Source organism: Schistosoma haematobium, chromosome 7 (genome assembly GCF_000699445.3).
Source record: "Schistosoma haematobium chromosome 7, whole genome shotgun sequence".
Taxonomy (NCBI): Eukaryota; Metazoa; Platyhelminthes; class Trematoda; order Strigeidida; family Schistosomatidae; genus Schistosoma; species Schistosoma haematobium.
This window is the reverse complement of record NC_067202.1, coordinates 14682805-14702201: the sequence shown is the minus strand read 5'-3', so window position 1 is coordinate 14702201 and position 19397 is coordinate 14682805. Positions and strand designations below refer to the sequence as shown.

General features: G+C 35.7%; 1 protein-coding gene across 1 annotated transcript; it reads left to right on the top strand.

The window, feature by feature from the left end:
* The first annotated feature begins 826 nt into the window (after positions 1-826).
* FBXO16 (F-box only protein 16) lies at positions 827-19348 on the top strand. The gene is made up of 9 exons (XM_051218069.1): positions 827-983; positions 2870-3010; positions 3052-3087; positions 3123-3329; positions 7122-7289; positions 11780-12002; positions 12057-12201; positions 14849-15296; positions 18762-19348. The coding sequence occupies exons 2-9, from the start codon at positions 2954-2956 to the stop codon at positions 18813-18815; spliced, it is 1338 nt and encodes a 445-aa protein (XP_051064504.1). The 5' UTR covers positions 827-983; positions 2870-2953; the 3' UTR covers positions 18816-19348.
* The last annotated feature ends 49 nt before the right edge of the window (positions 19349-19397 follow it).

The window sequence follows — 19397 nt, the reverse complement described above, 5'->3', positions numbered from 1 at the left end:
TAGTCGTTACGTTGCTTGAAAAGATAATTTGGGTTAAATTACTAGATCTCATAGAATTGTACAATCTGTTAACTCCCGAGCAACACGGGTTTCGAAAACAAGCATTCATGTTTGACCAACTTACTCAGTGTGTGAGAGGATCGGACAGTGACCCAGACAACATTCGGTTTGTCGATGTGATATTCATAGACCTTAGTAAAGTTTTGACAAGGTTCCATACTTGGGTTTTATCTAGAAGCTCTTGAGCTTCGGAATGCTTTGACGAGGAAATGTTTCGAATTTTATATCTCACCTATGTAAGATCACACTTGGAGTACTGTATCCAAGCAGCCAGCCCATGTCTGATAGAGGATACTAACTCAATTGAGTATGTTCAGAGTGTATGAACAAAATTAGTGAATGGTCTTTCTAAAACTTTTTAAAACTCATAAACCTTCTCCCCTTGTCGTATCGTAGAGCGCGTAGTGACCTTTTACTGGTATTTCGTATCCTTAATTACGATTTGGGTGTTAATATGTCTTATCTTCTTGTTCTCTCCAGCAGTAATAATCTCCGAGGTCATAGCAAGAGGGTTCACAAATCACGACATAGCAAAATTAAAGTAAAGTTCCGATTTTCTCATAGAGTGACCAATGACTCGAACGCTTTACTCGAACAGGTGGTACTAGCCTCATCAGTGGACATTTTTAAGGAGAAACTGGACATTCAGTACAAGGCAATCTGTCAAGAATAACGCAGATTCATCAACTCACTATCATTATTACTGAAGAATGATATTGGATATTGAGCAACAGAATGGTTACTAATGTAAATTGCGCGTCATTCAGTTTTTTATTTTTAACACCGTTACAATTTCATAAAGCGCTTGAACCTTTATTCTGTTAAACCGTCGTTTAGATTATCAACTTGTTATCATTCTTCATTTGAGTCATTGCCACTTGGTAACGACTGCTTTCGTGAATAAATATGAGCGCATTTAACAGGTTGTTGAGTTGACTCACTTTTTCTCGTGAGAAAAAATATGTATATTTTTGGCCTCTGTCGGTCGTTATACATGGTACCTCAAATAGGGAATAATTGTAGCTCATTTACGACTTCATCCAGAGCTTCATGTTATGAATCGGTGTAGTTGAACCACGTTCACTAAATAGGTTGCTTAACCATTCCGTTACTTTGGCACAGCTGATTAGTAATGACTGATAAATCTCATAATGGCGTTTCTGATTATGACATGCTGTGAATCATTTGGTAAAACTGCATTCCTTTTTATGACTAGTTTGGCGTGTTTTGCGTAAGGAGTCAAGTTATTTAAATTTGCTTTTAGTGGCTAATATTACCGTTTAATGCCAATAAATATATACATATGCATAAATATGTGTTAAATACCAACTGGAAATGGAAATCAGACCTTATGATATGCGAAATTCAGCATAAATGGTGTGGGTGAAGCTATAATGTATAGACGAGCTTTGAGCGACGTTAAAGTGACTCTTAGAATGTCGACCTACTTTCTGGGTCTAAATTAAGGTTACAAAGCAGTTTGAAGAATAAAGATTATGATTTACAGTTCACGGTTAAAGGTAGGAATTGTAATTAGGGTCTCCACCACGAACTGTCATCAGCTAAATTGCCAAAACGCTATTCGGCGAATTGATGAATGGATTTTGCTCTAAAATCCGAAACCTGTTATCCCAAATCTGATTAGTTCGTCCATAAATTATAACCTCACGTTTTTGTTAAAAATTTTGCTGGCTTTTATACTGGCGTCGGCGTTTCCGATCTCTGATTGGGTTTATAGGGTCACTTAAGTGTTACTCAGCACAGCGCTTTATCAGTTGCTAGTCAAAATTTTGTCGATGAAGATTTCACAATGTACTAAGTTTCATGAAACAGTTCAGTCTTTAAGGCTATTTAAGTTGTTATTGACATCCACAACCAGTTAACACTAAATTATCTCTCATGACACCATATGATGACAGTCAAAACATTTTTTCAAGGTACTTATGTATAATGACATGCACCTTATTTACAAGCGATAGAGATTCATCTTACAGCGTGTTAACATATGAATATTCCACGACGTTATAATCCGTCTGTGTATATATGACCTACTGTTCAACAAGATCGCTAACATTGGCGACCACCCTTATTTTATCTTTTCTAACAAACGGTTTGAATATTTGTAATCATTATCTTACCTCATACTTTTTCATGGCTAACATATATCTATGGAGGCCACTAAATGTATATATAAGCTGTTAACCCTGCTAAAAGTCATAAGAAAATGAAATATTTTGTGCAATCTCAATGTGATCCAACAATATGAATTTACATTTCATGAAACAAAAGTTGGTTTCTTAAACTATCTGATCGATCTTTTTTTATGCAGTGCTGCCCATTACTGTAAAAACGTGTTTGTAGTTTAGTTAGCTACTTAAATTTACCAACACTTATTTACTCTCGGTGACTTGAGTCTGAGCCAAAGGAGAATTTATTTGTAGAGGTATGATTTAAAACCCATAGGTATGACTACATGATAAGACTGCACACTACCAGTAACTCAAATAAATCAAATAAGTCACTATGACAGTGAGGTTGAGACAAACTTAGATATTTTAGAAATTTGTGGCCCGAAGTGGAAGGATTAACAGAGTAGGTGATGTAAAAAAATAAAAAGATGCTAATTTGGTTTTATAAACAATATCTAAGCGATTATCAACAGTATCGCACTACAATTGGATTCAGAGAATTGTGGGCAAAAACGGAAATATCACTTTACAATATCCAGTGGATTACTTGATTGCTTAGACGGTTAATCAGTTGTATCCATTTAAAACTGCAAATACATCTTATTTCTTCTCTCTTTTAGATTTCTACATGTATATTTTTACCACAATACCTCGATAACATACATTTAGAATAGACCAGAGAATTCAAATATTGGACATCATAGATGATACAAACTAAAAGTTCGTGGACTCCATTGGTGAACAAAGACGCAAATAAAACGGTATTGTTTTGTTTAATTCCTCCATTACTTGTCAGTTTTAGCTTTTTGAAGAACGAAAACATCTTATTTTAGCTTGGGTATGAAATAAGATCGCGTTTTACATAATCTTTAGTTTGCCAAATGGTCAGAAAGTCAAAGAAAGGAGTTAATGACGAAACTTTTCGAGTTATGCACTCAGAAACAACTTGAGTCACTTTTTCACAATATAGAAAATAAAATTCCTTTATACCAAATAGATTTTACTAGAATACTACCAAGAGTTCTATGCATTTATCTGTTTTCTTTTCTGGATCCTAGAAGTCTCTGTCGCTGTGCACAGGTAAGTATTAGCTACTCATTGGATGTCTTCTAGTTTTTTTTAACAAAGACATTCAATTTCATAAACCAGTTAACAACAATAATATTGTTCATATACTTATATAGTGTCAATTACTTTCTGTACATTTCATATAAACATTGTAAAGAAACATTTCTTAAAGGTTTATAGAAAAGGAAATTAATAGCTCAGTAAATACACGCTATTGATGTTATATCCATTGTTATAATACAAAAACTCATGGTCATGAATAACATTTGTACATAACGTGAGTTCCTAGTCGCATAACTGGTCTATAGTATAAATCAGAACAGTGGAAGCACGTTCAAAATTAAATGTTACCAATATTTTCTGTGTGGTCATTATGAACTTGAAAAATCTGCTCACAACTAAAGAAAGGTAACAAATTCAATTGCATATTCTGTATCCAAGTATACGAATATTGATCGCTCTAATTAACTCCAACCATTTGAATAAGTTTGTATGCGGTGACTTTGTTCTGGGTTTGGATCTCGCGGGGGGGGGCGTATCGTGGATGCGCACTGCTGGGGAGTCCCATACTAGGACGAAACGGCCGTCCAGTGCTCCCAGATTTTCCAGGGTGGTCTAGCTTCAATTGACTCATGGTTTCAACCAGTGAAATCCATACATTCTCTAAATTGACCTCCTTATTTAATCCGATTAACTAGACTAATTGATATTATAAGGTTAATGGAAAATGTCTTGAGAATGAATATTCTTCAAATAAACTAGTTCACTAGACCACGTGCATAAAAAGTACATGGAATTTATGAAGTGTGTTTTATATGTGAATTGGTGTAGTGATCAGTCATTGTGTTAAGTTGTTAAATATAAAAAACCAAGCATATTTTTAATGAATTTCTGCGTCAGTCAGTCGTCAATTATACTGTTGAATCAACTTGTGAAACCACATATTTAGTACAGTAAGTGAATAAATAGGAAAACTGATAGTCATACATATATGACATTAGACATGGATAAAATTTGATAAATAATCACATGAATAAGTAGTATCAAAAGTGTCATATTGTTATCTTGCTTTATACTTATTTAAACAAAAACAGATTTGATTAGGTCTATGGTTTGAGTGAATAGCATGAAGCTGACTTGAAAACAAACTCATTTCTTTGATGGTTATTCACCAATAACATGACCATTCATTGTCGCAAACATTTTGATTTGTTATATCAGCTATTTATAATTAATTCGAAGAACAGTCCAGTAGCAAATATTTATCGGTAGTTAAATTGGCTAGTAAACTAATCAACCTAAATATGAACCATTTTTGAGTGAACCTCTTCGTGAAGTATAGATGGCGGTATCTTTGTCGAAAATACTGCGTCATACCGCCAGAAATTACAGTGAATAATAAAGACTTAGTATTTCATGTAACGGTTTAAATGATCTTGTTGTACAGGTGAGTAGCTATTTAAACTCAGTAGCCAGGTGGATAACCCATTAGCATTTGGAGCAAAAGAGATTGAGTTTGAATCCTGAAGTGAGCATCAATCCCAGGATGCAAGAAAATTTAGCTGAAGAGACCTAAATAGGAAAAAACTTGCGTCTTGTATTCTACTGCTAGCTACATTCAAGTTATTCTATATGGATATAGTTCACTTTATTATGATTTCAAAATCAAGAGTTTAAACCTCATCATATGTTATTTACTCTGTTTCTTAATCTTATATACTACTAATGACCATTTAGATATATCTGATACACATCTCGCTTGAATGAAAATTTACTGCTTATCAGAAATCGAACCTAAGTTTCAGTCAAAAGTCTCTAATTACACGTTGTTTGAAGAGAAAGTAGAGTTCCTTTGTCATAATGTTAGCAAATGATAGTTAACATTATTCAGTGTTTATAAAATACCATGAATGAAACGTTTTAGTGCTTTGTATTCTCTAGTGGTTCTCTGTTTGCAACTTATTTTTTAAAATCATTTTCTACACTAATCTATCAACGAATTTGTTTGCGACACTTTTCTGTCGTTCTAAATTCAGAATGTTGCTTTAGAACTGACCTATGTTAGTATTTAAATTGGCTGGACAGAATAAATTATTCACTGAGTTGATCACTTTATTTGTCATGAAAGTCTCATTACCCCCGGTGAATAGGAATCGTCAAAATCTCGATTGGAATTCAAAACACTCGGTTGATATTTATCAAACTACGTTACTTGTAGCAAGATGTCTATTTAACAACTAAGAGCCGACTATACTGCAATGCAATCCGGTATTGGAGATGGTTGGAAGAAAGTAAGGGGCGGCCAAACCAAAACGTGTCATCAGTGCTTGAAGTCACTGACTTCTAGTCTGAGCCATGTTGGTAGATGCAGACTACTTGGTTGGGGTCCGCGTGACTATCGTAACCAATGGTTGGAGACTCTTGATGACATGGCTCAGAATCGATCACAATGGCGTCGGTGTATACACTTTCCGTCTTCCCTTAAACTAAGAGATTAAAATCCCTTCCTATCTTTCTTTCTACGAACCAATTCTTTCTTCTTGTACTATATCTCTATATGCAATCTTTCTCTTATATATTACCACCTTTGACCTAACCACTGCTATGAATCCGGTGTTCATCTTGTTGTGCTGATGCGGTATGGAAACCTGGACCGATACACATATGTGCCTGGTCCTACGTTGTGGCTGACTGACTAACATAGTAGCCCCCTTTGTATTACTCTATAACTATGAAACATAACCTATGAAAGTGGAGAATCTACTTAGACTGTAAGCTTTTAATTATGGATGCCTTTAAAGGACTTCTCGAGTATTATAGAACGCCTGGTTGGGCAATGTTTAAGTTAGACAATGGAGTATCAGGCTAAAGTGACAAACTAGCGGATCAGGTTTTAAATCTGTTATATCCGCATCGTTTATTATTTATTCTTAAAACAATTCCGACAACGCGAATTATGGACACGGAAGACTGGTACAACTGGAGATTTACTCACCACGGGAATACGACGACGACGACTACTGTAGAAAAGACACTTATTTACATATTGATTTGTATACAATTTTATTTATGAATTAGGAAAAAGTGACATATATGGAAAACGGCCAAACTAATAACAAATCACATGCTGTATATTATGCTGAACATGATTTATGTTAATTTAGCACAAGAATATCTTATCTTTAATAAACATCACACTGAATAATTATTATATTGAATTAGAATATGGAAGTAATTTTGGACAAGAATCATAATCAATTAAAAATGTAATATTGTATAAAAGCCTTCAAGGACATATACTAAGGTTTATTGAAGCCTTGACTATACGGAAACTGAAATCCCCTTTATGTGATAGTGAAGAAGATTTGAAAGCTCTACGACTAAACCATCCAGCTCAGAGAGCGGAACTCCATCAAAACTCCTTTTATGAGTTCAAAAACAATTTGTCCTTACATTTAATTTACCCTGGTAATAATTATTTATTATCCAGAATGATTATCACATTGTCTTTGTGTACTTTATTTATTTGTTACGGCTTACCTTCAACTTGTATAGCTGACCTTTTCATGTTCATATAAAAATGTCTTAACAAGTATACACTGTATGATCAGATTGTTCGAAATGTATTGAGCAAATCTATCATTACATAATTCTGATAAACTTAGACTTCTCATTGTATTATCGAAATTGAAGACGTAATTTTGCCTCTTCATCTTGTCATAGTCTTAATCTTTGTCAACTTAGGTCGTTAAATTGTGTGTTCCATATTTCTAATCACTGTTTACCCTAAAACGTTTTCTCTAGGTATCATGGTATTGGAGATATCTAACTGAATCAAATGAATTATGGGCATCGAAGTGTTTAAGATATGGATGGGATTTAATCGCTTCACATAGTCAATGGGAACCTGGAATTTGGAAGAAGCATTATATTCAAAACATACGTTATCTTCAGTTTCATATTTCAGAGAAGGTGAGCATATTTATAGTAGTAATAATAATAATGACGTTTTATGGTTTGATATATATTGACCGTAGTCAAACACAATACTCTTACATTATTCAATGAGAAACGTTTTTTAGTTCACACCACATTGTGACCATACTTAGGCGAACATATGTTTCATCCTACTATGGGGTTTCCCGAAAAAATTCATCATCTCCTGTCACAAGTGAATGACTTCAAGAGGTGATTCCTAAGTTTCTGATGAGAAGCTGTGTCCAGTGGAGTCCAACCAGTTAACCAACGAGTTTATTGAAAGGTGGCTGCGTAATGTTGTGAATTAATTGAAATCGGACGTGTAAATCAGTGGTCTAAAGGTTTAGTGTTTCCAGGGAAACTTGGAGATTCTGAGTTCAAACCCCATTTGATGGGATCGTTATAATGTACTGTTGAAGAATCCTATGGTAAGAAAAAATAGCTGTTTGGTGCTTCTTAATCTTTCCATTGTTGTTTAAATGACTCATACAATTCTACAATTCCATAAATCCTATACACTGAGAAAAGTTATTTTTCTCTTACCATAACTCTTAATTTACTCCCTTTATTGATTTATTGGAGAAACATTTCTGCCTTCTTGATAAGTTATGGTAAAGTACATTCATGTTTTCTCTAACTCGGTGCAATATTTTATGATATTAGCTTCATTCCAGATGTAGCATTGAACATCAGTTTTCTTCTCAACATAAGGTTTTAGTAAGTCAGTCAGTCAGTAACAACGTAAAACTTCGTACGCACGTACATCAGTTCGAGTTGCCACACCACATTAGCACAGAGATGCAGTGGTCGATTCAAATCCCGTAGTGCTAGATGTAGTAAAATTATAAGCTGTAATCAGAAAAATTAGGGTTTAAAGATGTTATTCAAGGAGTATAATACAGTGAAATAAGTTTGGAAAGAGATAAAAGAAAGGGACATGAAGAATTTAGAAGATTAGAATTCGGGAGGACATAAAGAGTGGATGCACCTGCGCCATTGCAAACGATTTTGAGCCATGTCATTCAGGGTCTCTAACCATCGGTTGCTATCATCTCGCGGTCCCCAACCAGGTAGTCTACACCTACCAATGTGAATCAGTCTACTTGTCAGTGACTTCATGCACTTGTGCCATGTTTTGGTCTGGCCGCCCCTACCTTTCTTCCAATCTACTCCTATACAACAAAACATCACACATCGAGGCAGTCGGTGGTTGGGCATACGTAACACGTGTTCCAGCCATCTCAACTGATGAAGTTTCACTACTTCATCAATTGATTTGCCATCCTTACATAGTATCCGTTTCCTAACAACTGCGTTACTTACTCGATAGTCCCAGGATATGCGAGCAGTGTTTCGAAGACACCTATGATCGAATACTAGTAACCTACGAATATCCTCTACTCTTACCGACAGTGTTTCACTGCCATAAAGTAGAACGGAACAAAATGCTGAAAAGTAAACCCGTCCTTTGGTTGATAGACGGATATCTCGCACACGCCATAAATGACGCAAGTTGGCAAAAGCAAGGTAGTCGAGCCTTCTGTATCCGTGTTGAGATTTCGTCACACACCAGACCACAAGGGCTGATGAGACTTCCAAGATAAGTGAAGCGGTTGACACACTCAACTACTTCACTCCCTATCATTAGTTCGGGTGTCGATGCCACCCAATCTTGAAGTTGCATTTTGCATTTCGAGGGAGAGAATCGCATCCCGAACATGCTTGCATTGTTGCTTAGAGTGGCCAGAAGACTCTGCATTTTGTCAGCGTCTTCACCAAATAGAACTATGTCATCGGCATATTCTAGGTCAAAAAGTGAATATCCTGGTATAAGTTCAACCCCTGGAAAACTAGATAAGGAAAGTGTCATCTCTAAAAGCACCTAAACGACAAAGTTAAACAAGAATGGAGAGAGTGGACAGCCCTGACGAACACCATCAGAGGTAATCAATTCTGATGACAGTTCGCCATAAACTCTCACTCGACCAGTTGTGTTCGAGTAGAGAGCCTTTATAAGGTTAATGTACTTCTTTGGTACTACCTTTCAGTGACAAACACTGTCATAGAACCTTGCTATCGACAGAGTCAAATGCCGCCTTAAGGTCAAGAAACACTACGATTGTGGGGCGTCTGGATGTGTGTCTATGTTCTAGGACTTGTAGTGTGAATATCTGGTCTATGCAACGACGTCCAGGTCGAAAACCAGCCTGGTTTTCTCTAGTCTGTTCTTCACGAGCATTGGTTAGGCGTCGAAGTATTATCGAGGCTAATATTTTAGACACTATATTAGTCAAACTGATTCCTCTGTGATTGTCACAAGAGGACTTTTGTCCTTTCTTATAGACTGGCACAATCAGTGATTGAGACCAGTCAGATGGGATTATGTCCAGTTCCCAAATTCTACCTAAGACCTCAGTTAATCTCGTTGCTAATACCGAAGGTTATATTTTCCAATGTAACATTATCTCAGGCGAATAGGGTTTGTTTAAATGGTGAATTTTGATTGGTATGATCGTATGAACTTTCGTCTAGTGTTATAACTATATTCTTTGTAGTTTTTTTATGTGAACTTCATTTGTATTTTAAAGTAAAACTGTGTATTTTTTCATTTATATGATGTTCATTAACATCATCATCATCGTCGTCATCATCAAGTGTGTGTGAAATTAGCATATAAGTGAGTGTATTCGGTTGAAAGGTATAATCTTTTACAACTTGTTTTGGGTGTGTTTATAGAGGATCAATAAATCTTCATTTGTGCCAGTTCTTGTGTCTTTACTTTGCATAGTTGAATGTGCAACTGTTGCTCTTTCTAAGTATAAACAACAGGACCGCGGATGGAACAGAGTTGATACATACAAAACAGAAGCAACACCAGATATAACACTTCCGTTAGGATGTTATCAGCTTTGATGAATGAATGATGGCTGTTATAATTAAATAACCTTGATAGATAACCTTTGTTGAATTGACAAAGGCAATAAAATGTGTGCATTTCTTAAGGTGACTGATACAAAAGGAAATCTTTTATGTTCATAGGCAGTGTACTCTTTTGGAATTCTATAGATTCGACGAGACAATAGTTTTGAACGAACCAATCAGATTTGAGATAACAGGTCTTCGATTTTGGCACGAAATTCATCCACTCATTTGGCTAAATAGATTCCTGGCATTATAGCTGATGACAGTTCGCGATGAAAACTCTAAATCTAATTTCTAACCCTAACCATCAACTGTATATCATAAACCTTATTCTCCAAACTGCTTTATAACCTTAATTTAGCCCTAGTTAGTAGGTAGACACTCTCAAGGTCACTTTCGCGTCGTTCATATGTCGTCCATAAATTATAGTCTCATTATCTAGAATTCTCAGCACATAGTATTTCAACAAGTTTCCATTTCTTATTTCATGGTTGTTCGTGACGATTACATATTGAGTGATCGCCAGTTAGATGTTAACAGTTCAGTCAATCGACATCTAAATAATGTACATTCTTTTTGTTGCATATTGCCAGCAACCACAATATCTTTGATTGAGCCCTTTGTAATTTGTACAACGAAAGATTGCACACTTTTCAGAAACTCACCTGAATAGGAAGTTATGCAATGAATAGCTATAATGATGTATTAAAACAAACAATAGGGTTGAATTGCTCCTTCTGTCTTTCGTTAACAGGTAAACAAGAAAAAGGAGACAATAGAAACAAACCCGATCATAATTGAAGATGTGAGTAAATAGTTTAGTACACAATCATATAACCTAATTAACCATTCACTTGGTATTGTTTGGCTTGTATCTTCCCATTGAGGTTTAAAACTGCAATTGATCAGTCTGTTATTGACATATGTGCATACTGTGCGCATACCTCGATATTGCCTTAATTCACAAGCTTTTTGTAAGCAATGATGGATAGTGGCTAGCAGTAGAATCCAGTTGGACGCGCGTTTCGCCCTATTTGGCACTCGTCAGCTGGATGTACCTGCATCTCAGAGTTGATGTTCACTCTGGGACTCGAACCCTAACTGATCAATTGCAGTCTTAAACATCAATGGGAAGATACAAGCCAAATAATACCAAGTGAATTTAAATTCACTCTATTGCACAAGCAAGTGGCTATCAGGACTCAGTAGCTGAGTGGATAACCCGATGGTGTTTGAAGCGAATGGTACTGAGTTCGAGTCCCAGAGTGAACATCAACTCTGAGATCCAGGTATATCCGGCTGACGAGTCCCAAATAGGACGAAACGCGCGTCAAACTGGATTCCACTGCTAGCCACTATCCATCATTACTCACTAATTAACCATTATTTTAAAATAGGGTCTTATATTCAAATGAGAAATATATTCAACACTGACTTGATTTAAATCTCTCCATAACTAATATCCTTTTTTTTCTATGATAAAACACTGTTGTATTCAATAAAGTTCAACTATTTTTTTTTGTTAATTTGAATCAATTCCTTCTCATTTTCCTGAATTCTAGTCAATCAATAAAGAAAATGGTGATACAAGAGAAAGATGTCCAGAAGAACTATTCAATAAAAGATGTCATACATTGAATTTTGTAAATAATCATCATCAGAATCATTATGAGAACAATAATATTGATACTACCATTAATACTACTGCTACTACTACTACTAATAGTAGTAGTATCAGTAGTAACCATGGTGATTATGATAAAAAACAGGATATAAATAGAAACTGTAAGTATATAATAGAATTAAATAATCATTATTTTATACATCATAAATGTATAGATAAAATGATTCAATTAACTGATACATCTAAATTAATACCATGGCGTGCACCAAGTCGTAAACCATCGGATACTCATCGTTTTAATTATTTTGATAATAATGAAACAATCAAGTTAAAATCTTCTAAAAATGAATTTCAATATCGGTAAGATTAATTTCTAATCAAATTTTTGTTCTTTCCTTTATTATTATTATTATCTTTTAATGACCTTGTTGATGGTGTATTTTATGAGTAACAATAGCTAAGATCATGAGTCGATTGAAGCTAGACTACCATATAAAACCTAGAATCACTGGACAGCCGTTCCGTCCTATTGTGGGACTCCTTAGCAGAGTGCATCCGAGACCCTGCTACGTGGGATTTGAACCCAAGACCTCTTGGTCTCGCGTGCAAGCGCTTAATCATTAAACCACTGAGCCGGTATCCAACGGTGTTAATGTCGAACTTCAACTAATCCACGAAATTGAGCGACATATCCACCATTGTTATCAGTGAGTTACTATCTCACAACTGACCCGGTTGAATTCCACTGGTCACTGCTTTTCATTAGAACTCTAGGATATACATCTTGAAGTCAGTCTTGGATGCACACTGATGAGGTGTCCCACAGTAAGACGAAACGGCTGTCCAGTGCTTCCAGGTTTTCTATGGTAGTCTAGATTCAATTGACTCATGATCTCAATTATTAAAACAACATATTATCGTTGACTTAGTTTCTTAAGTATATTATTTCGTTCAAAATTGTGACCATGTTTTAAGCTTGAGCCATGTAATATTTTTATGACGAGTTAACATGAAACCATTTAAATGACTTAGACTTTCATCATGATTTTATTGAAAAAAGATATAGTTATATACATTTAGGAGTATCCAGTACAGTTATTCTGACCCGTTTTACAGTGATATATCTCAGGGCGTGGACGAAACTCATGTACGGTAAACCAATTTACTATTATTACGATTACTGCTGCTAAGCATTCTACACCCAATTTCTGCTAAATGCTATTTATTTCTGTCCGCATAAGTAGTGAGTGTCACACTAGTAGGTCCAAAATAATAATTGAAGACTGTTATATTTAAGGGGGTGTGGCGCATATATATTGGCGCTCTCTTGTACCAATATTCATGTGTTCAAATAAATAAAATAATATTTAAGGGGGAGTTGAATTAGTATATCTCAGGTATATTTAGTTACTGGGATTAACTGTTGTTATGTCATCAGGTAATTGTCTGGTTATATTTATTTGTTTACCTAATTAATTGCGCCTGTTACCACTCATGGAGGAGCATAGGCTGCCAACCACGCTTTCTCCATCCAATCCTGTTCTGAGCAATCATTTATAGTTTCTATTCATCCTTATCATATCTGCTTCCGATTCCCGACATAATGTGTTGTTTAGCCTTCCTCTTTTCCATTTCCCTTCATGATTCCAAGTAAGCGCATGTGTAAATGAGAAATAATATAAGGTGCCAGGCTGTATATTGGTTGTGACTACTTAAGTAATGAAATTGTTTAACTTCTCAAAGCTGTCTGCCATAGAGTTTATGGTTAATTCAGTTGATGAAGTATTTCACATTGTACATGTCATTAACACAGAAAATTGTGACCTTATATGGAGGTTTAATTCTTGATTTGTGATCCTGCAAGTTTCTTTATGAATTTCCACAGTAAATGAACTAAACTAATCTCTTATAAATTGTAGCTAATAGTCTGTCGTTCTTTTGTAGCTGAGCAGGACGTGATTGTCCTTTCGTTTCCCCCACCAACCATTCTTTCTTCTCGTTCTCTTTTCTTTGATCTTTTTAACTTTCTACCCCCACGCATTTCACTTTCGACTGACGATACATACTGCTTATATCTGTCAACATAAGTAGCACACACCGCAGCATTATCATGTTGATTTATTTGCTTCTAAAAATGTCAGTTTGTCTCCTAATTTGTACGATATTGTGAACGTATTTATACACCCATGGTTATTGCTTAAATTAATCTTTCCTGATCTGATTGAAATATTTTATAAAGAAGATCTATATTTCGGACTTTTCGCGGAATGCCCTCTATGTACTCAACTACTTCACTCTCTATGATTTGAATCAACGTAAAAAGAAACTCTCGAAACGTACTTGCATTGTTAGTCAAGTTATTCTGGAAACCCTGAATAATATCAGCGTCCTCATCAAACAGAAATATGTGATCTGCTTATTTCAGGGAGTTTTCAGAAACGAGTGAAATAATTCTATTCTCTGGTTGGAAATGATTAAATCAATTTAACATATGGATATTATGAAGACGTGAGGAACATCACTTGAGATTGCTTTTTGTTATTAAGCTTAATTTGATAAATACTGTAAACAAAATTTACCTTAAACTATTTCTTATCTAAAACTTCGCATGTAGCTCTTCTAGAGTTACTGCCGATCCCAAGCCAGGGTAAAGGAGGAAGGTTGGGCATAGGGTTAACGACCCCATACCGTATAAAAGTAACTCGCTAAAAAACACTAACCAGAAAAAAATAATTCAAATCATTTAAACTTTGCCCTGAGAGTTGGATAGTCTTCATTTAGAAGAGTTATTACGCCTCATGGTCAAAGCCGAGTTCCTTCGGAAGCCACGAGGTTGATGCCCCTTCTAACAACTAGCGCAACAATTTTTATGGTTACATGGAAACTCCGGACAATGTGGTAGACCGGGAAGACCAGTCAAACAGCAACGGAAATGAGGAGATACAAATTGGCAGTACTGGGAATTTTTTATCTAATGTGTTTTTCTTTTTTGTTTTGTTTACAAAAGGTTCAGTAATAGTGCTGGGTCAACAAGAAAGAAGTACTCATTATCATTATCATCATCATCATCACCACCACCGCAAATTGATGATATTTACAGTAATGATATTAATGGTAATGTTCATAATCTGTTTAAGCATGAAACAATACAGAAATCAATATGTCCTAATATTTCAATGTTCACAAGTCATCATAATTCAATCACATTACCTTGGAAACACACATCTACATATCCTTCTGGAGCATATTATCTTAATACAGAAAAACTACAACCACTACAATATAGTATGATTAAAAAATATTTTAATCCTAATTCTAACTTTAAAAATAGTTCAAAATTTAATAAAATTGAGAATAATGAACCGCCAAATCATAAACTACATTTGAACAACTCAAAATTGAATGGATCAAATAAACAACTGGATCATGAAATCCACATGGTCAATTTTTCAGATGTATGTTTTTTTTCTAGTTATTTATTTATTTTAACACATAGATATTGGCACAAGTAGGCACCAAATAGATATGCACCACAATTCGCCATTCGATTTGTGTGGCGGATCGGATATTGCCCGGGTGCCCAAACAGAAGCAGGTGGTTTTCTGAGGGGGCCACACCCGGAGCCTTCGACTTACAGGTCTGATCCACAAGGTAGTATAGTAACGTCAGCAGATGCAGTCTCATGGTGGTCAGTGACCAACGATTGGTTCATACACCGTTTGTTCCTTCAGGATACTGGAGTCCATGTGCACGGTTGGTTTGGAATCAGGATTTTCCAACTCCCCTAAGTAAATCCTCCATGTCCACCAGGCCGTCCAAAGCTACGGACATTCTCTTTTCGTCCTCTCAATTTCTTAAACAACACCCTCATTGAGAGAAATCAGTGAGTAGGACTTCCCTGGCAGAGGCTGTATACGCGTGGCCATGCGAGAGCATTTGGAGAGGGGTAGCTGACTCTCCCCACTTTGAGCCGTACCACGGCATTTGGAGGCTTGATATTGATTTTACTCTTTTTCGTAGTTATCAACTAGAAAATTGCAAATCGAATTATTTTTAGGTCTAGTCAAAACTATTTATTCCTAAGCTATTTAATTCGATAACAGATAACTCTCCTTTAATTTAAAGATACACTTTGCCGATGAGCACTAAATGAAACCACTGTCATGTAAAGTTTCTTGTCAATTGGTTCAACATATCTGAGATCTAAACAAAATCCACTACAACTATGTATTACTTAGCTATGTAGTATAGTTTACTCCGCATTACCTTAGTGAATATTCAGAAATTGGGTATCGCAGTGTCTGATATCCGCTAATCAAATTGTCAATCTTAACGGTGAAAAAAGTTTGGACTCAAAACTTTGTATCCCAACAGCGAGAAGCATGTTACGCTTGTATGATTTTGATATGATGGAGACTAATTGTAGCATAGGATTAGGGTTTCAAGGGTGTGTTTTTGTCTGAGCTGGGTAATTTATTCGTGATGTATTTTGCAGTCTTTCTTGACGACATTATCAGCGAAAAATTCAATAAGAAGCGGATTATTAGAACATCTTCACAACCGACTAACTACGTGATCTATTGTCCTAGAATTAGGTAGATTGTTGTTCTTAGATCTGTAGCGGTTTTTCGTATGTATGCTTTGATTTATTTCACCACAGACCTACACACATCTATGGACAACAACTAACCGAATTCTAGGTCAACAGAAAAAGTAGTTAGTCGTTTGTGGAGTTCTAATAACTCACTTCTTATAAATTTTTTGCTGATGATGCTTTCAAGAAAGATCATGAAAGCCACCATGACTAAATGCTCCAGCTCAGTGAATAAAACCATATTTAAAATATTGTATCTGCATTTCATTCCCATCGATGCACATTAAAATACCACATATTTACTTTCAGTTAAACTGTAAATTACAATAAACTTTTGACCCCCATCAATTCAGCTACATCATATTCAAAACAAAGTGGTTATCTCAAGTACCTTCGTAAAGTATGATGACACGTCAACTGTATCACATTTTTATACCTTATGTTTGAGTAGTCTGAATGGAATCCTTTGTCGTCTGACATATGATTGGTTATATTCCTTAGCAGAGGGATGGTGGCTAGCAGTTTAATCTAGGAGGCGTGTTTCAGCCTATTTGAGACTTGTTAGCTGGATGTACCTGCATCATAGAGTTGATGTTCATTCCGGGACTCGAACCCTGTACTACTCGCCATCGGTTCATTCACTTAGCTACTGAGTCCAGATAGCCACTGTTTCGTGCAAATAGAGTGAATTTTAATTCAGATACACTGATTGCTCGGTTCTTTTCATTGATTAAAATGCTTGTGAGTTAGTAGCAATATCGAGGCAATCGGCATAGGATGCACATATGCCAAAAGAAACTGTTCAGTTGCAGTACTAAATATATATGGGAAGATTCGAACAATCAATATATAAAAATTGGTTGTACTCTTTATTCTATATTTATTCATATTCTTCTACTGATCTATCCTAGAGCCTATCCGGTTTTATTACATTTCCGAATTGGTTTGTGTGGGTACATAATTCTTTTTCGAAATATTGAAGCCTAAGCTAATTTCCTGTAGTCCTTAATTTAAGTTTTCCAGAGATAAGATGCATATATCTACATCCTTCACTAATTACAAGTGAATCCTATTGTAGGTTGTTTAAATGTCTTCAAGAAGGCCGTTCCAGAGCAACCCATTTGACCAAATAGCGTCTTGGCACTATAGCTGATGACAGTTCGTGATGAAAACTCTGAATCTAATTCCTAACCCTAACCATCAACTGTAAATTATAATCCTTATTCTCCAAACTGCTTTATAACCTTAATTTAGCCCTAGTTAGTAGGTAGACACTCTCAAGGTCACTTTCGCGTCGTTCAAATGTCGACCATAAATTATAGTCTCAACAGTCATATTTTAATTAAAGTTAATTTAGCTCTAGCAATGTTAGTTGTTATCGTAATATTAGACATACGATTATTGTTGATTATTGAGCCATAATTTTCTGGTAAGATCTTTCATCGCCAACCTATGATTACTTAATCAATACTAATATATTTGAAGCAAAGATAGATAGTGGCTAGCAGTTGAATCTAAGACACGCGTTTCGTCCTATTTGGGACTCATCAGGTGGATATACCTGCATCTCGGAGTTGATGTTCACCCTGTCACTCGAACTCAGTACCGTTCGCTTCAAACGCCATCAAATTATCCACTTAGCTACTGAGCCTTGATAGCCACATGCTTGTGCAGCGGGGTGAAATTTAAATTCACTTAAATCTCACTATCTATCTTTGCATATAATTCTTGTGAATGAAGATTGTATCAAGGCAATACGCACAGTATGCACATATACCGATAAGAGACTGATCAAGAACCGATTGATGTTAGACCACCTTTGGAAACCAGGAAGCACTGGACAGCCGTTTCGCCCTATTGTGGGACTCCTCGGCAGTGCGCATCCACGATCCAGCTCGCGATATTCGAACCCAGGGCCTTCGGTCTCGCGCCCAAACGCTTAACCTACTCGACCACTGAGCCGGCATCCAGTAGTGATAGTATCTAACATCAACCCATCCACGAAATTGCGCACTGTCGAGGAGTCCCACAATAGAACGAAACGGTCGTCCAGTGCTTCCAGGTTTCCAAAGGTGGTCTAGCATCAATCGGTTGATGATCTCAACCAAAAACTTAATAATCTCCACAACCCCTATACTAAGAGACTGATCAACTGCAGTCCTAAACATCAATGGGAAGATTCAAGTAAAACTATAATACTAAATGAAGCTAATACATTGATTTCAAATTTTCCACATTCATATAAATGAAATCTCATATCATTTAGTATACTCATATATGTTTAATAATAAGTCCTTTTCCTATAATTTTGTTTAAATTAAAACAGAATAAACAAACTTATGGAAAATCGACGGTTTTGGAAGAATTGAATTCTCAATAGTAAACATAGCAATAATAATAATTCTTCACACATGAATATACTACTACCCTACAATAATGAGTAGTTTAAATTAATTTGTAAACTGTAAAATCAATCATGTTTACTTTTCCATACTGAATGAAAAATATATTTCCTTTTTTGTTTTTAAAAAAAGTTTGTTTCTTCATCTGGGAATGTGATTGATGATTAAGATTGTGATGATATAATCTTTTTTTTGAAAACCATTTACATTGAGTTAATTTAGAGAATATCATAGTCGTTCGTGTTATATTTCTTTGTTAGATATTAACACCGTTAGATGCCGACTCAGTGGTCTAGAGGTTAAACGTTCACGCAAGAGACTGGAAGTCCTGGGTTCGAGTCTCGCGAGCTAGATCGTGGATGCGCACTGTTGACGAGTCTGCTACTAGTAAGAAATGACCGTCTAGTGGTCTGAGGTTTTCCATGGTAGTCCAGCTTCAACTGACTCATGAATTTAACCACTAAATTCCTTTCGATTAATAAATTTAATTCTGAACATGGTAAAGAAGAATTACAAATCAACGTAAATATACACAAAATATATTGATAATTATGCTAAAA